The sequence below is a fragment of the Maniola hyperantus genome, chromosome 6 (genome assembly GCF_902806685.2).
Source record: "Maniola hyperantus chromosome 6, iAphHyp1.2, whole genome shotgun sequence".
In the NCBI taxonomy this organism is placed as follows: domain Eukaryota; kingdom Metazoa; phylum Arthropoda; class Insecta; order Lepidoptera; family Nymphalidae; genus Maniola; species Maniola hyperantus.
The window spans coordinates 3,157,553-3,169,763 of record NC_048541.1 but is presented as its reverse complement, the minus strand read 5'-3'; the positions used below and the strand labels follow the sequence as shown (position 1 = coordinate 3,169,763).

At 35.8% G+C, this 12,211-nt stretch overlaps 2 protein-coding genes across 2 annotated transcripts in view; one reads left to right on the top strand and one right to left on the bottom strand.

Moving 5' to 3' along the window:
* Positions 1 to 11,516, bottom strand: part of LOC117983291 (nose resistant to fluoxetine protein 6-like) — a 53,327-nt gene extending 41,811 nt beyond the window's left edge. The window contains exon 1 of the mRNA XM_034969792.2: positions 11,021 to 11,516. Coding sequence (XP_034825683.1) covers positions 11,021 to 11,489 — 469 coding nt within the window. The 5' untranslated portion in view covers positions 11,490 to 11,516. The remainder of the gene's footprint in view (positions 1 to 11,020) is intronic.
* The window catches only part of LOC117982930 (neurotrimin-like), a 563,100-nt gene that overhangs the window by 416,999 nt on the left and 133,890 nt on the right, over positions 1 to 12,211 (top strand). The window lies entirely within an intron of this gene.

The window sequence follows — 12,211 nt, the reverse complement described above, 5'->3', positions numbered from 1 at the left end:
TGTAATCTACGCGAACGAAGTCGCCAGCATAAGCTAGTTATATTATAATTGCGATATACATATATATAAGTACCTATAAAAACATAATTAGATAGGTGTGAATAAATGGCATAGATCAATCTGTATGTAGTATTACTTTGTAACGTTATGTTGTTGAAAAATCCCTTTTTAAAAAACCGGCCAAGTGGGAGTCGTACTCGCGCACCGAGGGTTCTGTACTACAGTCGTATTTTTTGACATTTTGCACGATAGATAAAAACTATTATGCATAAAAATAAATTAAATCTGTAATAGAATGTACAGGTGAAGCCCTTTCTTATACATAGATACCCCACTTGGTATTGTTATCTTACTTTGAAAATTAAAATACTAATTATTTGTTTATGAACACATTTTAATTAAGTATTTTTTTGTGCTGTAATCAAAAATTCACGGTTTTCGGATTTATTCCTTTACTTGTGCTATAAGATCTACCTACCTACCAAATTTCATGATTCTAGGTAGGTATACATATACCTACCTATTTTTAAATCTTTATACAATATTAAGTTAAAGATATCGTCAATTTAAGTATACGAGTTTGATGACAAATTATTACAAACCCGAGTCGATGACTTAATAAATTATACTTTTTTACTTGAAAAGATATTACCGTCAGGTTGTTGATCTTATGGATATCCAATGGAGATGGAGAACGGAACTCCTCAACATTATCCATCCATACTAATATTATAAATGCGAAAGTGTGTCTGTCTGTCTGTCTGCTAGCTTTTCAACGCCCAACGGTTTAACCGATTTGGATGAAATTTGGTACAGAGGTAGCTTACATCCCGGGGAAGGACATAGACCTTTATCCCAGAAAATAAAAGAGTTCGCACGGGATTTTTAAAAAACCTAAATCCACGCGTACGAAGTCGCGGGCATCAGCTAGTATTACTATAACAATAAAACACTCGCAAACAATAAAATGTTCAATCCATACATTTACATAAAGCATACTATAAATATTGTTATTTTTGACCTGTGGAAGTTGAAAATATAAGATCCTAATCGAATACGAATTTTATTGTCAGGGACACTGGATCAAGAGCGGGAGCCACATAGATAGATCCATGAAGAAGGTGGTGGGGAGCGGATGGAAAAGGAAGGTGGAGGACCGTGTTTGGTGGCGCGCTCTTGGAAAGGCCTATGTCCAGCAGTGGACGCAAACAGGCTGATGGATTGGATTGGATTGGTCCGTTTCCCGTGGAGACCCTGATGGGGCCATGAAATCCTATTGGTAAAAAATAAGTATAAAATTCGAGATATTGCACCCTGATTAATTCCTTATCTGGTGGCAGAGGAGCTCATTCATTTTTTACGCAAAGGATGTTCAGTGCGGAAATGCAGCCAGCGTTCTTGGCACCATTCCACGCGGGTATAATTTGTACAGTAATTCTAAGTAGATAAGGCTAGCATTGGGGCTAATTCCTTTGTACACAATCTCTAAACTAAACTAAAATGGCACGTCTAAATCTATTGCTATCCCTTTCATAATATTGCTTGCGGAAAAGGATAGCACTAGATTTAGACCTGTTAATTTAGTTTAGTTTAGAGATTGTGTACTAGAGAATCGGCCCCATTGAATGAATAAATCATTTATCTTCTATATCAAATTTGCAAATCGGTCCAGAAACTCGAAAAAAATCGGTGAAGATACATTAAAAAAAAACGCGCCGAATTGAGAACCACCTCCTTTTCGGTCGTCGGAAGTCGGTTAAAAAGGAGATAATCTGACTGAATGACGGACTGACTGACTGATCTATCAACGCATAGCTCAAACTACTGGACGGATAAGGCTGGGCATGTAGATAGCTATTATGACTTAGACATCCGCTAAGAAAGGATCTTTGAAAATTCAACACCTTAGGGGGTTAAATAGGTGTTTGAAATTTGTGAAAGATATTATATAATATCTTCGAGAAACTCGAAAAAACCGGTGAAGATACATTGAAAAAAAACGGGCCGAATTGAGAACCACCTCCTTTTCGGTCGTCGGAAGTCGGTTAAAAAGGAGATAATCTGACTGAATGACGGACTGACTGACTGATCTATCAACGCATAGCTCAAACTACTGGACGGATAAGGCTGGGCATGTAGATAGCTATTATGACTTAGACATCCGCTGAGAAAGATTTTTGAAAATTCAATCCATAAAGGGGTTTTTTTTTTTAATGTGTTCCTCGTTTTTTTCCTCCGACATAGCGGTCGGAGGCTGTTCTAGGTCGGTACTAAGATTGGCTTTTTTTTCCATTTGCCTTTCTTATTGTTTTGTTGAAATTGGTACTACACACTATCCATAAAGGGGTAAACACACAGGGGTTTGAAATTTGTGTAGTCCTCACGGACGAAGTCGCGGGTATTAGTTACTTTATTCAATAAAATGCAGGTACAATACGTTGAAACAATATCTGATGATTTAAGTTTTATTTTGATATTTTCATTTAATTTAATTCATTAATTTACATTGAATAGGTACCTAAGTTGATATAAAATTATTTTGGGTTTTGTTACCTATTTGAATTGGGAAATACGTATTAGGTATGGGAAATATAATTACTACCTAACGGATGATATTGTAACACGGTATTGTAATCACATTTAAATATTTTTATTTGGTACTCACTTCCCCTTTTGCAGTATATTACCATTAAAATGAAGTTCGTTAACCATGGGTTTTCACCAATTTGAGTGACCAAAGTACATAACCGTAGACTGACACGGGCAATCATTTTATAAAAGGTGACCAGCCTTACCGCCTTATCTTATTCTGCTCGTTAAATTGATCAAGTGATCAAATTAAATATGCCAAAATGTATTGATCGAAAAAGGTGCTTATATATTTAATTCTATGATTTTTTTATAGTTTTTCAATATATTGAATAGTAGCGACACATTATTTATTTTACCGTCAGTGTATACCTACTATGTGAACTGGCAGGAGGATATGGCGGATTTTTATAGGTATATTATCTCAACCTGTAAGAACCATTATAGCCTAGTAGTTAAAACGTCCGTCTCGTATTTGGAAGATCGAGGGTTCGATCCCAAGCAAGCACCTCTAAATTTTCAAAGTTATGTGTTTTAAGCAATTGGATAAAATATCACTTGCTTTAACGGTAAAGGAAAACATAGTGAGGCAACTTGCATCCCTGAGAGTTCTCCATAATATTCTCAAAGGTGTGTGAAGTCTCCCAATCTCCACTTGTCCAGCGTGGTGGTTCATGCTCAATAGTTTGACCCATGTTCAATAGTGGGCCGGCGATGGGTTACTCATATAGTTGAATGAAAATCAACGATGATGATAATATAATATCTTAACCACGCCTCTAGACGGGTTGACCCGCCATATTGGTTGGTATAATTAACTAAAATTTTGTATCTCAAACCAGATTACAATCTTAATGTGGTATTGTTCTTCATGCTGGAGTATAAGTTTTTAAAACATTTTAAAAACCTATTAATATTATAATCAATGAAACAGTTTATGTAAAACAGATACAGGCATATGGTACATAGGTCCGTTCATATGTAAACCATCCATAGGTATCTACTTAATATTCTATATATATAAAATTCAAAGTCCTGACTGACTGACTGACATATATATCAACGCACAGCCTAAACCGCTGGTCCTAAAGACATGAAATTTGGAGGGTCTATTCTTTGTAAAGGGTAGGTATCCACTAAGAAAGGATTTTTCAAAATTCCACCCCTAAGTGGGTTAAATGGGGGATGGAAGTTTGTATGAAAGTCCGTAATTTTTCAAGTTATTTGCATGAAAATTGGTATTTTTCGGTCACAAATGAAGAAAAATGTGTTTCAGGATTTTTAGAAAATTCGCCCATAAGGGTGGTAAAATAGGGGATGAAAGTTTGTATGGGAAAGTTTTTTAATTATTGATATTATTAACTTAAAATTTGGAATGTATGTTTTTTCTTGAGGTTAGGTGTCAGCTAAGAAACATTCATAATGTTCCTTGAAGTACGGCGATGGTTCTTACGGAGAGAAACATTAAAAAAAATCCTGCAAAAGAATCGACTGTTAGGCGGTACGAATTTCGCCGGGGCAGCTAGTAAATAATAAAATTGCGAAAGTTAATTTCTTGGAAGTTACCTACCACAGACGAATTGCTCATACCTACCTACTTTCTTCATAAAACAGTTCACAGAATGTATTTACCAAATATTTACATAAAACTCGAACCTTATACATTTTTTTACCCTTTCTTTTAAACGAAGTCAAGTATAATGAAATAGACTGATAGCGATTTGTTAAATAGATACGTACTTACATAAACGAGTTAGACGACATTAAAACAAAACAAGATCGTTATGTAAAATTAATATTTTATACGACGAAAAAAACTGCGTAGATATATTGACATTTAACAGTGTTTCTGGAGAAATACTAAAATTAGTAGTTAATTGTCATTTTAGAAATAACGTAAAATAAAAAACTTTTTGATTTGCCTATTTTGTGATTCTTCATCAAAATAATAAAACAACATAAAATGGTTGTTTGACTCCCTTTTTCATTTTCGGGAAGTACCTACTTAGTAGGTAGGTTACATCACAAAAAAATGAAAATTGCAATTGCAATAAATAATTAGTAAGTATTTTCAATTTTCAAAGTAAGATAACTATTCCAAGTGGGGTATCATAATATGAAATGGCATTACATGTACATTCTAAAACTGAATTTTATTTATTTTTATTTACTTATAACAGTTTTTGATGTATCGTGCAAAATGTTGAAAAAATAGTACTGGAGTACGGAACCCTCGGTGGGCGTGTCTGACTCCTACTTAGCCGGTTTTTCATTGAACAGTACACTGGACACTGGATCCCTATAGTATGCATGTATGAGCAGTGTTGCGGCATTGTTCACGCACCAGGTATAGTCAAACCGGCCGGCTAAGGGCTAAAAGGAATAAAACTTTTAAACAGTCATACGTGGGAGTAAAACATAACCTAAGGACCCCTTGTTTTAAAGCTAAAGATCTATTATATTTCCCACAAACAATGGATTCTTTACCCATGCATAGGGTTGTCAAATAAATGTATATTTTAAATAGCCACTATCATAGTTGTGTGTAAGGTAAATAATAATACAAATACATACATAGCCTCTAATGAATAAAAAATAAAATAAACTATAGATAACATTTTTCGCACGCGTGGTTAGTTTGTCAGTTGTACAGAAAGACTAGTCAGGATATCCGTTTGTTGCAATCCTGTGGTCACTTTTTCATGACTCTTCTACAATTTTTATTATGTCAATAAAAATTGTAGAAAAATTGTAGTCATGAAAAAGTGACCACAGGATTTGAAATTTAACCTTACCGCAAACCCTTATATCAGCTTTTTGAACGTGTAGGTGATCTTTTAGAATATTTATCTCATTAGTAAACTTTTATGGCTTTTAGCCCTTAGCCGGCCGGTTTGACTATACCTACCGTGGGCGACTCTGAAGACGCGCCGTGAATAATGTATAAAGGATCAGCAGCTTAAGCATAAACATGTGTTATCAACGTTGCTACTATAAAAACAACAGAGATACACTTCCGTGGAAATTTTACTATTAAGATACTTAGAACAGAATCAAGGTTATAAAATGACACTATAGTAAAAAGATTTAAAAATTCCATTGTTTTGACGCTATCTTGCGAATTTTTGAAATGATATTTTTTACACGCTCGATGACGCGCGATTTGCTAGTAATATTTTAAACGACTTCCTGAAGGGTATAGTAGATATAGTTACCTATATTTTAGCAGAGCGATGTGTTCATCGTTCATCTCATCATCATCATGATCAACCCATCACCGGCTCACTACAGAGCACGGGTCTCCTCTCAGAGTGAGGAGGGGTTTGGCCATAGTCTACCACGCTGGCCATTTGCCGATTGGTAGACTTCACACACCTTTGAGAACATTATGGAGAACTCTCAGACATGCAGGATTCCTCACAATGTTTTTTTCACCGTTAAAGCATGTGATATTAATCAATTACTTAAAACGCACATAACTCCGAAAAGTTAGAGGTGCGTGCCCGGAATCAAACCCTCGACCTCCGATTAGAAGGCGGACGTCCTAACCACTAGGCTATCGCAGCTTTTTTATCGTTCATTTGATTATAATAAAACATCATTAATTCATGTATAACAATCTAGATACCTATTCTGAATTGAATGAGATGTCGCTAACTTCGCTTGTTCCCAGTAGTTCAACTGATTAGTTCAATCGTTGAACTACTGAAACTTTTTTCCCAGTAGTTCAACTGCACCAAAAATCTTTTAAGAGTGTCTTGATGTCCCGGGTGTCATAGGTTATTAGGTAGGTAGGTACTATTTACTAAGTATATGACGTCATGACAAATCCAATGTCAATCCATGTAAAAACGGGCGATACCTAACCTAGTGGTTCATAGTGGGGATCCAGACTTCGATTCCGATCACGCATCCCTAACTTTTCAGAGTTCGAGAGCGGTTTATTATAATTACTAGCTAACCCGCCCCAGCTTCGCTTGGATGGAATTTTGAAATCCTATGTATTTTTTCTATTGAAACAAAAAACCCAAATATCGATTTTCATGAAAATAACTTGAAAAATGACGGACTTTCGAATAAACTTTCATCCCTTATTTAACCCCCTTGGCAGTAGAATTTTCAAAAATCGTGTAATACCTACATATTTTTTATTCATAACCGAAAGCCTATATACCAATTTTCATCGATGTAACTTTAAAAATGATAAACTTTCATACAAACTTCCATCCCCTATTTACCCCTCTTAGGGATGGAGTTTCAAAAAATCATTTCTTAGTGGATACCTACTCTTTATAAAAAACACATCCTCCAAATTTCATATCTCTAGGACCAGCGGTTTAGGCTGCATCCAGCCCGATCCATCCAGTAGTTTGAGCTGCGCGTTGCTAGATCAGTCAGTCAGTCAGTCAGCTTTTCTTTTTATATATATAGATGCTACTCTAGTTTTAAGGTCATCCGTGGTATAATCGACGATGATATAAAAAGGCCTTAAATACGATAAAATTTGTTTAACGATTGCTTTGTTATGCAACTTGTATTATTAATAAAATGACTAATAAATTCGAAAGATGCTCTTATAAGCCCACGTCGCCTAACAAGACGTGACGAAAACATAAACTATCTAGACATCATATTTCATTTCCTATATATTTTGTTTGAATAAATGTTACATATATCTTTTTACATACCTATTAACATATACAGTGCGGCCGAAAGTGATGAACATCGGCTTTTAGGATGATATTTCATTTTTGTAGAGCGTTGTCTCTGTCACTCATACCCATATGACGCTTTGTCGGTTTCAACGACCGAGACAGTGCTCTCTACCACAGACGTTTATCATGCGTTTATCGGTGTGCTCTACAAATTTGCTGTCTCCTTCTAAAGATCGCTGGATTCAGGCGGCGTGGCGTGTGGAAGTCCCGACAAGAAACCTATAGACATCTGTCGGTTCATGATGATGATGATTTTTTTGTATACCTTTTAGTAGGACTTTTTTGCAGGGCTGTCGTGTATATTCATTTTTAAGCTTATATTTTGGTCTATTATGGTAGAACTTAGAAGTTTATAAGTATTTCACAGTAGATATTATGTTATAAGTCCCGCAAATTGCTATTGCGCTGGAACCATGTCTCATTTACATCGTAATCACGTTACATCAGCTCGAAACTTCAGTCTTGTGCTGACGTCACTAAAATGGCGGCCACGCGCATTACAATTTTGCGGGACTTATAACAATTGGTAATTGCAACATCAATGATGTTAACTAAAAATTCAAGTTATTAATTTAACTTCAATTTCGAGTTATGTTAATTAAAAGTGGAATTGACTGAAACGATTATTTATTTAATTATATTTAACTTCCGACAACTAAGTTTGCCCTTCGTCAGGGTCGAGTAACCAGTTATAAGCAAAAATCAATCCTTTCAAAATCCTCACGAGATAGAGTTTATACCTAAACTAGCTTATTCCCGCGACTTCGTCCGCGTGGACTACACAAATTTCAAGCCCCTATTTTACCCCTTTAGGGATTGAATTTTTTAAAAATCCTTTCTTAGCAGATGCTTACGTCATAGCTATCTGCATGCCAAATTGCAGTTCGATTCGTCCTGTAGTTTAAGCTGTGCGTTGATAGATCAGTCAGTCAATCAGTCAGTCAGCCAATCAGTCAGCTTTTCCTTTTACATATTTATTATACTAGCTGATGCCCGTGACTTCGTCCGCGTAGAATTTGGTTTTTTTTTTAATCTCTCGGAAACTCTTTGATTTTCCGGGATATAAAGTAGCCTATGTCACTCTCCAGGTTTTCATCTATACCCATGCAAAAAATCACGTCAATCCGTTGCACCGTTGCGACGTGATTGAAGGACAAACCAACAAACGAACAAACCAACAAACCAACAAACAAACACACTTTCGCATTTATAATAAGGGCACTGATATTATAATAAGGGCACTGATGATAAGGACACTGATAGATATGAGTAATTATTTGAGTTAAGAATTCGGCCACCTCTTAAAGCGTCCGGGGTTCACAGGGATGAAGTCGCGAACATAAGCTAGTTTTTAAACAAGTACCTACTGTTTAAATTATCGTTTCTTAATTATTATGAAAGGTTAATTATATTAATAAAAGAACTACCTACAAATTTCCGATAACCTTATCCTTGTAGTTGTTCTGTCGCGATTCTCATTGTAACACTTCTTTTTAAGGAAAAAATATTTGCATTTATCGTAAACTACTTAGTTGTAACAAAAATTCGCGAACTCAATAAATTAATAAGCAAAAATTTAAATCATTTAAATTGTATCGCTTTATTTTGAATATGCATCTATTATTAATTTAAACAGATTTAAATTAATTATAGCAATGTTTTTATAAGTTTGTCTAATTTCTAAGGTCGAAATAAAAAATTTAACCCACTTACACGGTTTTCAAGTATGTATAAATATTTTTTGTGAATTAATAAGTGCTGATAGAAGAGCGGATAGCCTATAGCGTGGTTATCTATATAATATGGTGCTATATGACATCGTACCAGAATGCTAAATCTGCAAGTTTTTGCCGGTAAAGTTTAGTAACCTAGCTACGACCGAAACCTCTCACCATCGGATCTGAACCATTTCAATCCCGCTAGTAAATTGAACCTGGAACCTCGAACTTATGAGACCAAATCCTCACCACTGCGCTAGGGGAGGCAACATATACCTAAGACCTACTCTCTTCAAGTAGAGATGGGTATAGAGCTTAATTATTTCAAAGAACAATGGCGAACTTCGAAACAATTTTTTGTTATAATTTTTTATAACAGAATTTCCTCTTAATTACTTATCATCTACTACAAGATGATGCCCTCAACTTCATTCAATTCTTTGATTGGAATTCTTTGATTTTCCGGGATAAAAATTACCAATTTGACACTCTTCAGGTCTTTAACTGAAGTCAAAAAATCACGTCGATCCGTTGATCCGTCCGTTATGGCGTGGTTGAAGGATAAACCGACAAATACCTACACGCTTTCGCATTTATAATATTAGTATGGATGGTTATCATGATGTTTTCCTTTACCAAAGAGTGCGCGAAGAATTATACTTTAGTACCTAAATATTGAGAAATTATAATTATATGTTTAGAGGTTATTCAAGGGGCGGACCAACAAATTCCTAAAAAGCCGGCAACGCATCGGCGGTTCCTCTGGTGCTGCAAATGTTTATGGGCGGCGGTAATCACTTAACATCGGGTGACCCGCCTGCTCTTTTAAAAAAACGTCTAAAATGCTGCTGCGCAGTTTTCGAATCCAGTATTTTTCGCAGAAATCTACGCATTAAAAGCGTCCTAAGTACCTATTAGTTCAACGCACAAAATATTATAATTATTACTTAATTGATTTCCTTTACTAAAAGTTGTTATGCTAATTTTATGAGCAAAAATATTTGGCATTGCTTAGAGTATAATGTATATTTTATAGGTTATCAATTTTTGATCACATGGACGATATTTTTTAAGGTCAGTCCTGCACCTAATTAATTAATTATCGTTGACAGCCTTACGCATGGTTATTGATGACAATTATTGACAATCACTAGTACAAAACAATGCACTCATCCAATCCGAATCTGTCAAAATACGGATATAAACGTAACAAACGTGACGAAAAAATTCTAAGCCTATGGATATAAATATCTACGTCAAGCTACCACACAAATAGTTCTATGACTACTACGGAACGTATTTACACGGACTCGGATCAAATGAGTGCGTAACCGCTGTAAACAAACAAATAAATAAAATGTGAACCGGTATGCCATATGGATATTATGGCAGGACACCTCGTGTTGGTTGCTATACTCGTCTCAACAGTTGTACGGGAATGCTAAATAGCTTAGCGGTCGTTAGACTCACTAAAGAAATCTTTCCTAAGCCAATTTAGAAGGGCAAAAGGCTTAAGTTCTTTTTACGGTTCCGTACATCAAAAGCAAAAAGGAACCCTTATAGGATCACTTTGTTTTCTGTCTGTCGTGTCTGTCAAGAAAACCTATAGAGTAGGGTGGGTACCTACTTCCCGTTTACCTAGAATCATGAAATTTGGTAAGTGTAGGTTTTTATAGCACAAGTAAAGGAATAAATCTGAAAATAATGAATTTGAGGTTACATAAAAAATGCGTTCATAAAGTAATAGGTAATTAGTATTTTCAATTTTCAAAGTAATAATTTATATAACTATTTCAAGTGGGGTATCATTTATTATGAAAGGGATATATTTGTAATTTCTAAAACAGATTTTTATTTATTTTTATGCATAATAGTTTTTGATTTATCGTGCAAAATGTCGAAAAAATACGACTGTATCGAATCTGACTCGCACTTGGCCCGTTTTATAAAAATTGTTAGAAATCCACTATGGTCACTAAGAAAACAAATGAAACTTACTCTTCAAGGCCCATCTCTTATTCAGAAGTAGTCCATCCAGAAACCTGTATCCTTGTTCCCGGCAAATTTGCTCCTTCACGTTCGCCACAGCACTCGATAGGGCCAGCAGATCGCTGGCAAGCACTACCGAGGAAGCATAATCCGGAGATTCCTCAACAACATCGACTCTAGAAGCCTCACTATTCCCTGTACCATCTTCGTATAAATTGTAATTTGGATCGTGTTTTCTTTTCACATCCATCTCATTTTTCAACCTTTCTGACAGTTTGGCAATTAAGTCCCTATCGAGACCTAGATTGTGAGCAGTGCGATTGAGTCGGGCTATATCCCGAGGGTCCAAATGACCGGTTGCGTTAATAATATGGTTGAGACGTTTCAAAACCTGTTGGTCGATGTTCGTCTCGTTATATTTCTGCCCGGCGGTGGCGGCAATCGCGATCGCTAGGACGAGCACTCCGATCGAGATCATTATGGAGGCGTGCGCGCGCGCCGCTTCTGTTTACCGACTGAATCACAGCCTTCGAGGCTTGATCAATGAAATAAACTAAGTCACCGCTTTGTTCATAGTGTCCTGTGACCATTACTCTATTGTAATTGCCATTGTTTTGTCGAGGCTATTCTTTGCGTGCTATAAGGACATTTTGTATGGAATTTAAAGGCTCGTTTTGTGAGTTACTAAGATTTTTTTGAGCCATACCTTCTTGATTAGAAATTTTCTAAAGTTGGTTGCACGCGTAAATTATATATAATGTTTGTAAGCTGTAATTCCTAAAAAAACAAATTTCTAATAGGAAAATTGGTGACTCTTATGCTACGTTCGTGGCGTGGCTCTACCACTGGGTCGGAAAGCATATTCTACTTTAAAACACTGAAATGACAACCTCCTCCGAAGTCGGGTAAAAAAGGCAGGGAAGAAACCTAGAAGTTGCTATTTTCAAATCTTCACTACTTCCTACACTTTCTTGTGGGCAAATGAAAGCTCCCACAGTTGCTTCCACCTTCACGCTTCTATTGTCACAGGTTGTGGATCCATATGTCCTTAAAAATTATTTTCAAGTCGAAAGCACTAAAATAAGTATGACCTATTTTCCGTTCATCTGCTATTTTTAAAAATTGCGGACACGTAAGTTTCGTGCATAAAATGTAATCAAGGCAAAAAATTTTATAGCTTTTTTATTTATTAAACTTACT